Here is a 13,382-nt window from a genome sequence, read left to right as displayed (position 1 = left end):
CCCCTTTCTCCCTGCCCGTGTTGGTTTGTGGAGAGGGCCAGGACTTCTCCCCTCCCTTTCTTTAACTTTTTACTTTGAAATCATAAAAAAATCACAGAAAATTGCAAAGATGATACAGCGTGGTCCCATGTGCCCATTTCCACTTTCCCCCTTACTTTCCCCTTCTGATAAAAGCCCCTCCACAGTGGTGTCTTTCAAGGTTTTCTGACAATCGCAGTAAAAAAGAATGCTCTACTTTATGACCCAGCACACACACATCCATATTTATATATAAATGCTATGTATGTCGTTTTTAAAAGCTTTCAAAGAACGATTTACTCTTATGACATGGGATGCAATCTCAAATGTTTTTCTTTTTTTCATTATCCAAAAAAGTGCCTAAAAACCCATGAAATGGAGTTCACAGCTTACTAATGGGTTGCAACCTGGAATTGGAAAAACTGCTCCAGCATTATAGCTTGCAAAGTTAGAAATTTATATTTGATACTTAATGTGTGGCCCATTTTTTTCTGAGGTTTTTCTCGAAGTTGAGTTTTTGGAAGCCTAGCATTTGCATACAACTTTATATTGTTCAATATGATTTTTCAGATGTTAACTAATGTTACGCATACCTCCTGGAAAGAACACTTACATATACATTTCAGTCCTCATGACCCAACTTTAAGATGGACTGAAAAATGTAGTCTACAATGGAAGCAATGTGTGAGCTAAAAATCAAGATTCTGGGGCAAGATGGCAGCATAGGAGTGGAAGCTAAGTAGTCCCCCGGGAACAACTACAAAAAACCAGAAACAACAAGTAAATAATCCAGAATAACTGCGGGGGGACAAACGAGACCATCCACTCACCATACACCAACCTGAATTGGGAGGAATGCCCGAGAACACAGCATAAAATCTGTAAAACCTGCAGAACCAAGTCGTGAGACCCCCTCCCCCATAGCCTGAGCTGCAAAGCTCTCTCCCAGCAAGCAAATATAGCTCAGCCGAGCTCCAACTGGGGTTTTAAGTACCAAGTGTGAACTGCTCACTACAGGTACGCATCCCCAAAAACAGACAGAGGCTTTGGGTGACGACTGACCTGGGAGAGCCAGAGGGTCGCCTTGGACTGGGTCTGAAGGGGACTGTTTCTTTTTTGGCTCACTGGAGAAAGCCCCAGTCATTTTCAGTTTCCAGGGCTGTGACTCAGGGAAGGGTGGAGACAGCACAAGCAGAGAGCAAGACCACTGAAATGCTAATGACCTCCACCTGGAGGGTCAGTCTTCTCTAGGAGGAAAGGGGTGGGGCCCTTTCCATTCAGAACCAGACCCCAGAGCCTGGGGGAACATGGCCACACCTCCTCACACCAGTCAAGAATTATAGGCTAACAGGCATCACCTGCTGGGCAGAAAAGCACAGTGACCTGAGGCATCAAAGGGTGGAGCAATTTTCTAAGACACACCCGCAGGGAAACCAGATACTGAATATTTCTTCCCTCTGGGACCTGAGCCTGTTCTGGTCTGGGAAAACCTGATTTGGATAACCAGGGAAACCATGCCTAGACAACAGAAAATTAAAACCTACACTAAGAAAAACAAAGTTATGGCCCAGTCAAAGGAACAAACGTACACTTCAACTGAGATACAGGAATTTAAACAACTAATGCTAAATCAGTTCAAAAAGTTTAGAGAAGATATTGCAAAAGAGATAGAGGCTGTAAAGGAAGCACTGGACATGTATACGGCAGAAATCAAAAGTTCAAAAAAACAACTAGAAGAATCTATGGAAATGAAAGGCACAACACAAGAGATGAAAGACACAATGGAAACATACAACAGCAGATCTCAAGAGGCAGAAGAAAACACCCAGGAACTGGAGAACCAAACACCTGAAAGCCTACACGCAAAGGAGCAGATGGAGAAAAGAACGAAAAAATATGAGCAACGTCTCCGGGAACTCAAGGATGAAACAAAGTACAATAATGTATGTATCATTGGTGTCCCAGAAGGAGAAGAGAAGGGAAAGGGGGCAGAAGCAATAATAGAGGAAATAATTAATGAAAATTTCTCATCTCTTATGAAAGACATAAAATTACAGATCCAAGAAGCGCAGCGTACTCCAAACAGAAGAGATATGAATAGGCCTACGCCAAGACACTTAATAATCAGATTATCAAGTGTCAAAGACAAAGAGAGAATCCTGAAAGCAGCAAGAGAAAAGCAATCCATTACATACAAAGGAAGCTTCATAAGACTATGTGCGGATCTCTCAGCAGAAACCATGGAGGCAAGAAGGAAGTGGTGTGATATATTTAAGATACTGAAAGAGAAAAACCGCCAACCAAGAATCCTGTATCCAGCAAAGCTGTCCTTCAAATATGAGGGAGATCTCAGAATATTTTCTGACAAACAGACAATGAGAGACTTTGTGAACAAGACACCTGTCCTACAGGAAATACTAAAGGGAGCACTACAGGGTGATAAGAAGACAGGAGTGTGTGGTTTGGAACACAATTTTAGGAGATGGTAGCACAACAATGTAAGTACACTGAACAAAGGTAACTATGAATACGGTTGAGAGAGGAAGATGGGGAGCATGTGAGACACCACAAGAAAGAAGGAAAGATAACGACTGGGACTGTGTAACTTGGTGAAATCTAGCGTATTCAACAATTGTGATAAAATGTACAAATATGTTCTTTTACGAGGGAGAGCAAGCAAATGTCAACCTTGCAAAGTGTTAAAAATGGGGAGGCATTGGGGGAGGGATGCAATCAGCATAAACTAGAGACTGTAACTAATAGAATCATTGTATTATGCTTCCTTTAATGTAACAAAGGTGATATACCAAGGTGAATGCACATAAGAGGGGGGGATAGGGGAGGCATGTTAGACACTTGACATTGGTGGTATTGTCTGATTCTTTATTCTACTTTGATTTAAGGTTATTTTTCCTTTTGCTGCCTCCTAGCTGTCATTTTTTTTTTTTTTCCTCTTTCTTTTGCCTCTCTACCTTCTTTGACTCTCCCTCCTGCCTTGTGGAAGAAATGTAGATGCTCTTGCTTAGTATGAGCAGAATGTTCAATTAGGATGAACTTAAATGTTTGGAAATGAACAGGGGTGTCGGTAGCAAGATGTGAGAATAACTAACAGCGCCGAATGGTGTGTGAATGAAGTGGAAAGGGGAAGCTCAGAGTCATATATGTCACCAGAAGGAAAGCTGGAGGTCAAAAGATGGGAATGTATAAAACTGAATCCTATGGTGGGCAATGTCCATGATCAACTGTACAAATACTAGAAATCACTTCCATGAACCAGAACAAATGTATGACAATACAATTAGAAGTTAAAAATAGAGGGGCATATAGGGAAGAACTATATACCTATTACAAACTATATACTACAGTTAGTAGTATTTCAACACTTTTTCATAAACAGTAACAAATGTACTATATCAATACTAGGAGTCAACAATTGAGGGGGGTTGGTTAGGGATGGGGAGGTTTAGAGTTTCCTTTTCTTTTTTTCTTTTTTCATGTTTCACTTTATTTCTTGTCTGGAGTAATGAAAAGTTTCTAAAAATTGAACAAAAATTAAGTGTGATGGATGCACAGCTGTATGAGGGTACCCAGGGGCAAGTGATTGTACACTTCGGATCTTTGGATAATTGTATGGTATCTGAACAATCTCAATAAAAATGAAAAAAAAATCAAGATTCTTATTGCTGAAGAAGGCAAGAGTAGCTATTGGGAAGGGAACCAATCTTTTCCTCCTGCCACACTACACAAATATGAAAAAGAAACTGGGGTAGCAGTTTTAGTATCAGTCAGATAGAAATTAAGGCAAAAAACTATAAAGGATTAAGGGCATAAAAGGAAGTTATAACAACCAAAAACATACATGCATTTAATAACACAGCCTCAAAACACTGAAAGCGAGAGGGGACTGTGGGAAGTTGGGCGGGGGGTGGGGAGTAGGAATCTCCAGGAATCAGCCCCTCCACCAAAACAACTATTGAACTCGAAAAAACTCTGGAGTCTACTGCAACACTGCAGCAGTCACGGAAGAGCAGGAGGAAGAGGCTGGTAAATTGTAAATACTGGTGAATTTCTCTCTGTGCAGTGGCTACCACCCCCCACCACCACCACCTAGCCATGGCAGGCAGTGTGGGAGAAAGCAGTGGGAGAAGTGACTTGTCACATACAAGGGGTCCCCAATAAGACTAAGAGTGGATTTCTCATCAGAAACCATGGAGGTCAGAATACGGGAAAAAAAAAAGCCTGTCAACCAAGAAGCCTATATCTGGCATAAGTATCTTTCAAAAATGAAGGCGAAATTAAGGCACCTACAGATAAAAGCTGAAAGAGTTCATTACCAGAAGACCTGCCTTACAAAAAAAAATGCTGTAGGGAGTCCTTCAGGCTGAATTACAGGGACACCAGATAATAATTCAAAGTCATAAGAAGAAATGAAGAAAACTGGTAAAGGTAATTACATAGGTACAGGCGTACCTCAGAGCTATCGTGGGTTTGGTTGCAGACCATTGCAATAAAGTGAATACACAATGAAGCAAGTCATGAATATTTTGTTTCCCTAGTGCATATAAAAGTTCACACTATACTGTAGTCCCTTAATTGTGCAACAGCAATATGTCTTTAAAAAAAGTACATACCCTAATTTAAAAATACTTTATTACTAAAAAATGCTTGTGCAAAGCAGCAGGATAAAGAATTAGAAACCATCAATGAGGAATACTGAAACTTGGACATACCAGACACAGACTTTAAAAATTGTCCTAATTATGCTCAAAGAGCTAAAGGAAAACATGGACAAAGAACTAAAGGAAATTAGGAAAATGGTAGTTTAATACAAAGAGAATGTCGATAAAGAGATAGGAATTATGAAAAGGAACCAAACAGAGCTGAAGATCACAGTAACAGAAATATAAAATTCCTTGATAGGATCAACAGCAGATAGGACCTGGCAGAAGGAAAAATTGGTGAAATAAGGCAATTGAAATTATTTAGTCTGAGGAGCAGAAAGACAAAAGAACAAAGAAAAGTGAACAGAACCTGAGAGACCTGGGGACACCATCAAGCATACCAATGCATGCTTTGTGGGACTCCCAGGAGAAGAAAGATAGAAAGGGACAGAGAGAATATTTGAAAAAATAATAGCTGAAAACTTACCAAAATTGATGAAAGACATGAATATACACATCCAAACAGGATGTGATGGTTAAGTTCATATGTTAATTTGTCCAGGTGTCCATTTGTTTAGTCAAGCAAGCACTGGCCTAATTATTACTGTGAGGATATTTCACATCAGGAAGTTGACTGCATCTATGGCTGATGACATCTACAATCAACTAAGGAGATCGCCTTCAATAATGAGAGAAGTCTCATCCAATCAGTTGAAAGCCTTAAAAGGAGAAGTGAAGATTTCAACAGTCAGAAGAGAAAATTTCCATCTCTACTTCAGCCAGCCAGCTTCTCCTGGGGAATTCATAAAAACCTTCATCAGAGTTCCCAGCTTAAACAGCCTGCCCTATGGAATTTGGACTAGCCCATCCCCACAGTTGCATGAAACAATTCTTACAAAAATCTCATGTTTACATTCTATCTATCTATCTATCTATCTATCTATCTATCTACTGTTGGTTATATGTTCCTAGAGAACCCCGGCTAATACACAGGATAAACCCAAACAGATCCACATGGAGACATATGACAATTAAACTGTCAATGCCAAAGATAAAGCGAGAATTGTGAGAGTCACAAGAGAGAGGCAACATGCCACGTACACAGAGCCTCAATAAAGCTAAGTGCTGATCTCTTATCAGAAACCGCAGAGGCAAGAAGGCAGTGAGATGTCATGTTTAGGTGCTGAAAGGACAATATTACCAAACAAGAATTCTGTATCTCCAAACTATCTTTAAAAATTGAGGGAGAGATTAAGATATTGCTAGATAAACAAAAGCTGAAGAAGTTTGTTAGCATTTGACTGGCCCTATGAGAAATGTTAAGGGGAGTACTTCAGGTTGAAAGGAAAGGATCTCTAGGCAATAGAGTGAAATTCTGTGGGGCAATGAAGATGTCCAGTAAAGGTAATGGCATGGGTTATATTTGCAAAGTCGGTACTATTTTATTGTTGGTTTGTAAGCCCACTTTTTACTTTCTACAGGATCTAAAAAGCAAATGCATAAAAAGTAATGATAAATTAAAGGTTCTGCACTTATAATGTATAAATATGTTACTTGTGACAAGCTAGACATGAAGGTGGGGGTGAAGCGGTATGGGAACATGGTGTGGGTATGCTATCAAAGTTCAGTTGGTATCAAACTAAATGAGACTGTTACAGATTTAGGATGTGAAATTTAAACCCCGTGGTTACCACAAAGAAAATATTGGCAAATATGCACAGAAAAGAAATGAGAAGGGATTCTAAAGAGTTCATATAAAAGTGGGCAAAAGACTTGAATAGACATTACTTCAAAGATACACAAATAAGCACATGAAAAGAAGCTCAGTATCATTAATCATTAGGGACATGCAAATCAAAAGCACTGAAATTTCTCCCCACACCCATTGGAATGAGTATTATTTTAAAACAACAACAGAAAGTAGCAAGTGCCGGCCAGGACGAGAACAGACATACAGACGGGGACAGATGTACTCAGGCTCCTTGCTGGTGGAAATGCAAATCGGTTCAGGGGCTTGGGAAATAGCCTGGGGGGTCCTCAGAAAGTTAAACACGGAACTGCCCTATGTCCTGGCAATCCCAGTCCTATTTATATACCCCAAAGAATCGAAAGCAGGACTTGGACAGACATTTATACACCAATGTTCTCAGCAGCATTATTCACAATAGCTAAATGTGGAAGCAACTGCAAGGTCCATCAGCAGGTGACTGGATAAATACAGTGTGGCCCATCCATGCAATGGAGTGTTACTCAGCCATGAAAAGGAATGAAGTGCTGGTACATGCTACAACATGGATGGCCCTGGACGACATCATGTTGACTACAAAAAGTCATTCCACTTATTTGAAATTGCTAGAATACGTAAATTCATAGAGATAGAAGGTAGAATACATGTTACTAGGGTGGGGGAGGTGGGAAAAGAGGACGTCAGTGCATAATGGATGCAGGGTGTCTGGGGTGACGGGCGACTTGTGGTAGTGGATGGTGGTGAGGGTAGCAATACTGTGTACGTGATTAATCACACTGAATTTTATGTTTGGGAGTGGTTGCAATGGGAAGGTTTATATTGTATATATGCTTCCATAATTTAAAAAAAAGAGGGAGAGATTAAAGAGACAATAACAACTAAAGTCAATACATGATTCTGATTGGATCTAATAATGGAGGAGAAAAGCCCCAAAAGAACACTTTTAGGACATAGGAAATAATTGGAGTATAGAATGTAAACTTTATATCAATGTTAAATTTCTCTAATTTAATATACTTAAGTTGTGTGTGTAAGTGAATATCCTTTTTCTTAGGAAATATACATGAAAGTATTAAGTGTTCAAGGAGCATGCTTAATACAACTTACTCTCAAATGTTTAGAAAAATAGATAAATTCGTAGAAAGATAGAATGATAAGGCAAATGTGGCAAGACATTAAAAGTTGGTGGATCTGGGTATCTGGGTGGGGTGTATGTTGAAATTCTCTATATAGGTTTTGTATTATATTTGGAGTTCTTTGTAAAGGGTTTGTAATAATTTGAAATTATTTCAAACTAAAAGGTTAAAAAAATATAATGGCACAAACAAGGAAATAGACACCATAAGTGAAAGCCTATCAAGCATCAGAGACCCCAGATAATGGAATATACAAAAAGCATCATGTAAGTATGTTTTGCATACTTCAAGAAGAGTCTGAAACATCTGAGAAAAGAACAACTCAATTTGAGAAAGAACCAGATGAACTGAGAAATAGAATTAAAATTAAAAACCCAGTTGATGCTTTGTTGCTCAGATGTGGCCCTCTCTCTCTGGCTAAGCCAACTTGAAAGGTGAAATCACTGCCCTCCCCCCTACGTGGGATCAGACACCCAGGGAAGTGAATCTCCCTGGCAACGTGGAATATGACTCCCAGGGAGGAATGTAGACCTGGCACCGTGGGACGGAGAACATCTTCTTGACCAAAAGGGGGATGTGAAAGGAAATGAAATAAGCTTCAGTGGCAGAGAGATTCCAAAAGGAGCCGAGAGGTCACTCTGGTGGGCACTCTTATACACACTTTAGACAACCCTTTTTAGGTTCTAAAGAATTGGGGTAGCTGGTGGTGGGTACCTGAAACTATCAAACTACAACCCAGAACCCATGAATCTCGAAGACAGTTGTATAAAAATGTAGCTTATGAGGGGTGACAATGGGATTGGGAAAGCCATAAGGACCAAACACCACTTTGTCTAGTTTATGGATGGATGTGTAGAAAAGTAGGGGAAGGAAACAAACAGACAAAGGTACCCAGTGTTCTTTTTTACTTCAATTGCTCTTTTTCACTCCAATTATTATTCTTGTTATTTTTGTGTGTGTGCTAATGAAGGTGTCAGGGATTGATTTAGGTGATGAATGTACAACTATGTAATGGTACTGTAAACAATCGAAAGTACAATTTGTTTTGTATGACTGCGTGGTATGTGAATATATCTCAATAAAATGATGATTAAAAAAAAAAAAAAAAAAAAAAAAAAAAAAAAAAAACCCAGTTGATGGATTTAAGAGATTAGTCCCAATAACAGAGATGTAAAAACATGAATCTCAGAATCAAAGAAATGCAACAGGGTTGCGTAAGAGTTGCTGAAGTGGACACTGTGTGGACCACGTTCTTCAATCTTCTTCAGCCTCAAGACAAACGAGGTCTTGGAAGTGGCCCATCATGTACCCATACAAAATTCCCTGGCTGCCAGTGCATGTTTGACAGATTGGCTGAGCAAAATAAAAGTATTAATACTGTTTTTGTGGATAACAAATCCAAGGAAGCATGGATTATTAGAAACCACTGGTTGCTTGTGGTAACTGTTACTACTACCAAAGAAGTAGCCAAAACCAACCTTACTGAGCAACCTCACTGGGGTGTGAGGCTGGCCCCAGACAGCCTTCTCTGTGCTGAGCCCTCCTGCTCACACCTTAGCTCTGGGCCTCCCCACCCACCAAGTGGGAAAGGCTGAAGCAGGACAAACAAAACTGGCCTAACCAGGATTCCGCTCCAGAGATCCTCCCGCTTCTGGCACCAGTCCTATGCGGTGATTTGCCCTGTGTCTCTCCCCTTCTTGCTGAGTGTTTTCAACAGTGTGGTGTCCTGGTCTCGGGCAGCCCGCTTCATTGGCATGTGAAGCTGCCACTGCAAGGAGGAGTTTCCTGCAGAGCAGCTTGATGTGGCCGCCCCATAGGAGTCAGGGACCAGGGATGGGACCTCAGTGAGGGTGCTCCAGGTGCTGGCTTCTGGTCACCTCGGACATGCCCCTCGGTGCACTCAGGACAGCTCCTGTGCCCCCTCTCTTGGTTCTTTCTCCCTCCCTGGGGTCCTGCTCTTTCAGTCAATAGATATCAAATTTCTGTCAACAAATAACCTGGTTAGCTGTACCAGGATGCAGTCAGGTCCAGGGGGGAGCGGGACGGGGCACGGAATGCTTAAATACAATGCTGGCCCTGTGTGGATGGGGAAGCACATGGAGGCACATGGATGCAGACTGGGAGGGTGAAGGTGGGTCAAATGGCTTCCTGGAGGACCTGGGCAAAGACAGAGGGGAGGGCAACCCCAGGTGGTGGGAGCTGCATGGGCAAAGGTCAGGAGGGAAGCGAGCATGTGCTGGGGCCCTCACAGGGAGCTAAGGAGCTGAGCCACAGCTCTCAGCAACATGGAGGGGAGGGCACTGGTCAGGACCCCTTACCTTGTTTGAGTGACTGCACATCCCAGTCCACAACTGCCACCTCCAGGTGAGCCTGACTCACAGGCTGAGGGCACAGACACCCCTGGGAAGCAAGGCCCCATGGGAGCAGGGCATCCTGGTCTCACCATAGACCATGACATTGACCATTTAAGGGACTCATCTGGTTCCTGACCTAATTCAGTGTCAGCGAGGCCCTGGACGCATGCCCTGAGGTGGGCCTGGTCTGCCAGCTTCTAGCTGCATCCCAGGGCCTAGAGTGGGGGACTGGCTGCCTCCCAACCAGTCACATCCCATCCTGGGGACCCATAGGACCATCTCAAGGACTCTATAGTCCACGTCTCCAAGCACAGTTCCCAGTTCTGTCCCTCTGGACCTTGGGGTCTATTGCCAGCTGACCCAGAACTCCTCACCCCACCCCAAGGAGGTCCAGCTCTGCCCTGAAGCTCTTGAGCCCTGTACCAGTTTGAATGTATTATGTCCCCCAAAACACCATTACCTCTGATGCAGTTTTGTGTGGGCAGATGTATTAGTGCTGACTAGGTTGTAATTCTTTGATTGAGTGTTTCCATGGAAATACGACCCACCCAACTGTAGGTGATAACTCTGATTGGATAGTTTCCATGGATGTGCCGCCCCAGCCATTCAGCATGCGCCTTGATTAGTTTACTAGAGCACTATATAAGCTCAGACAGGAGCGAGCTGGCTACAGCCAAGAGGGACACTTTGAAGAATGCACACAAGCTGAGAGAGGAGTTGCAACTTACAGAGATATTTTGGAAATGGCCTTTGAAAGCAGATTTCTGCTCCAGAGAAGCTAAGAGAGGACAAACGCTCCGTTCCGCAAGCCCGGCCGCCCCAGGGCGCCTGCGGGGCGACCACAGCGGCGAGGGAGGACGTCGGGAGGGCCGCGGAGGACTACACTTCCCAGCGTGCACCGCTCGACGGCGGGCCGCAGCGTCCGCCCCGGAAGGTAAAGCGACCCGAAAGCCCCGCCCCGGAAGATAAGGCGGCTCGAGGGCGTCGCGTTTCCTTTTTCGGCCGCGCTTGTTAACAGGTAGGACGTGCTGGTTGCGCTGGGGCCCAGCCAGTATCTGCGGTCATCCGCCGCCATCCGCTGCCATCCGCCGCCGTCCGCTGCACCCGGGCCCGGGAGGGTCCAGACCGATTGTCTTAAGAGGGCTCCGCGGTGCACTCCTGGGGCTGGGGGCCCGGAGGGGCCGAGGGATGAGGGAGCCGGACTGGCGGGGGTGCCCGGCCCTCCCGCGAGCTGACTGTGAGCCCCCTTCCCTCCAGGCCCGCCGCCATGGGCCGCGTGATCCGTGGGCAGAGGAAGGGCGCGGGCTCCGTGTTCCGAGCGCACGTGAAACACCGCAAGGGCGCCGCGCGCCTGCGCGCCGTGGACTTCGCCGAGCGGCACGGCTACATTAAGGGCATCGTGAAGGTGCGGGGCGTCGGCCGGGGCCGGGCGGGCGGCGGGGGCGGGCCGCCGCGCCGGGACCTCGCGCTCACAACGCCTCGGCCCGCAGGACATCATCCACGACCCGGGCCGCGGCGCACCTCTCGCCAAGGTGGTCTTCCGGGACCCATATCGGTTTAAGAAGCGGACGGAACTGTTCATCGCCGCCGAGGGCATCCACACGGGCCAGTTCGTGTACTGCGGCAAGAAGGGTGAGTGGTGAATGCGAAGGACGGACTGAGTGTGGGGGCACTGGGGGCTGCCTCGGGAGGTTACTTCCCTAAGCCGGGGGGAGGAGCATTCCGGGCACAGGCCTCACCCGGGGAGCTCTAGCAGACTGGGCGTTGGGTGCGTCCCTGGACATCCACCTAGAGCGTGTGAGTTTGCATTGCTTTCCTTGCTCTTCGGCTGTTAAGATGGTTTGCAGTGCTGCCGTGACCACCCTGTGCTCCTTCCCTTGCAGCCCAGCTCAATATCGGTAATGTGCTCCCCGTGGGCACCATGCCCGAGGGTACCATCGTGTGCTGCCTGGAGGAGAAGCCTGGTGACCGGGGCAAACTAGCCCGGGCCTCCGGGAACTATGCCACTGTCATTTCCCACAACCCTGAGACCAAGAAGACCCGGGTGAAGCTGCCCTCAGGCTCCAAGAAGGTCATTTCCTCAGCGAACAGAGCTGTGGTTGGTGAGTGATGGCTGGTGGGTGGGCAGACTGAGCCTCCGCATAAATCAGTCGCTAGATCTGGGCCCTGGAATCCATGTGACTGCCACTTTGTGAGTTCCATTTCTCTTGTCTGTGGGTTCTGTGACTGAGCACTAGTGGAATCAGTCATCTTATCTGGAAAGTGGGCACAGTAGTAGCTGCTTCCCAGCTTCTTTGGAGTTGGATTAGACAGTGGGATTAACCACCCTGTGGTTGACTTGTTACACGCATGTTTGCACTCTGAGGTGTTTCTGTGATTCCTGCAATTACATCCAGCTGGTGAACAGCTTTTTCAGAGAAAACAGGGTCAGAGGTTGTGAGTTGCTCTACAAGTAAGTAGAAAAACCAGGATTTGAACTGAGGATTGTCTGTTCACCTTGCTGTTGTTGGGCAATGCTTTCAAATCCCTGTGCCACCCCAACCATGTCTGGAGGAGGCTCTGAAGGGCTAGAGGCTTGCTTGCTTGGTGGGATTGGAGGCCGAGGATGCAGCACCCTGCGCCTGGCACAGGGTCGAGTTGTGGCAGGCCTGGGATAGCTGCCCTGTGGGGGATTTGGAAATTGAGTGACTTAGTGTCTCAAATGACTAGGGGAGTGCTAAGAATGAAAGCTTTCCTGGGGTGCTTTGGAGTCTGTTTGGTACCACAGATAATGGGGTGAGGGCCTGGCACAGTTGCTCGGGGGAACATGACAGCTTACCACTGAGGCGCTTGGGGAACAGTGTGTATTTCGGTGGGCAAGGACCCAGCTGGGGAGCTCTGGATAATGGGGAGGGACCTGAGGTGCCTGCTCTCCCTTCAGGTGTGGTGGCTGGGGGTGGCCGCATTGACAAACCCATCCTGAAGGCTGGCCGTGCCTACCACAAGTACAAGGCAAAGAGGAATTGCTGGCCTCGCGTCCGGGGTGTGGCCATGAACGTAAGTAGCCCAGCAGTGGGGTTTGAGGCATATGGGGTACAGGCACTTTCCACTCATGGAAGGTGAATGATTTGTAGCTGGAGGCCATAGGTGATGGTTTGTATGTCTCAGACCAGTCTGTCCTGCCTCTGAGCCACTGGTAGTCCTGGGAGCCCCTGGGTCCTTGGCACATGGAGTCACCCCCCACTAATGCCACTGCTCTCTGCCTGCAGCCTGTGGAACATCCCTTCGGAGGTGGCAACCACCAGCACATTGGCAAGCCCTCCACCATCCGCAGAGACGCTCCTGCTGGCCGCAAAGTGGGTCTCATCGCTGCCCGTCGGACTGGGCGACTCCGGGGAACCAAGACTGTGCAGGAGAAAGAGAACTAGGGCTGATGGCTTTAATAAAGATTATTCTACCATTGAGCTATTAGCGGTGCATGCCCATG

At 45.8% G+C, this 13,382-nt stretch overlaps 1 protein-coding gene across 1 annotated transcript; it reads left to right on the top strand.

Annotated features, from left to right (window-relative positions):
- Window positions 1-10,825: 10,825 nt before the first annotated feature.
- RPL8 (ribosomal protein L8) lies at window positions 10,826-13,359 on the top strand. Its single transcript, XM_037802412.1, has 6 exons — window positions 10,826-10,934; window positions 11,174-11,321; window positions 11,407-11,548; window positions 11,800-12,018; window positions 12,837-12,952; window positions 13,165-13,359. The coding sequence occupies exons 2-6, from the start codon at window positions 11,184-11,186 to the stop codon at window positions 13,321-13,323; spliced, it is 774 nt and encodes a 257-aa protein (XP_037658340.1). The 5' UTR covers window positions 10,826-10,934; window positions 11,174-11,183; the 3' UTR covers window positions 13,324-13,359.
- Window positions 13,360-13,382: the final 23 nt, after the last annotated feature.

This window comes from Choloepus didactylus, chromosome 14 (genome assembly GCF_015220235.1).
Source record: "Choloepus didactylus isolate mChoDid1 chromosome 14, mChoDid1.pri, whole genome shotgun sequence".
NCBI classification, from domain to species: Eukaryota; Metazoa; Chordata; class Mammalia; order Pilosa; family Megalonychidae; genus Choloepus; species Choloepus didactylus.
The sequence above is the reverse complement of the archived record's forward strand: the minus strand, read 5'-3'. Positions and strand labels throughout refer to the sequence as shown.

Excerpts from the sequence above, each read along its gene's own strand:
- RPL8 (XM_037802412.1), top strand. The coding sequence starts at position 11,184 with ATGGGCCGCGTGATCCGTGGGCAGAGGAAGGGCGCGGGCTCCGTGTTC. Across the intron at positions 11,322-11,406 it reads ACATTAAGGGCATCGTGAAG|GACATCATCCACGACCCGGG; the intron begins GTGCGGGGCGTC and ends CTCGGCCCGCAG. Across the intron at positions 11,549-11,799 it reads CGTGTACTGCGGCAAGAAGG|CCCAGCTCAATATCGGTAAT; the intron begins GTGAGTGGTGAA and ends CTTCCCTTGCAG.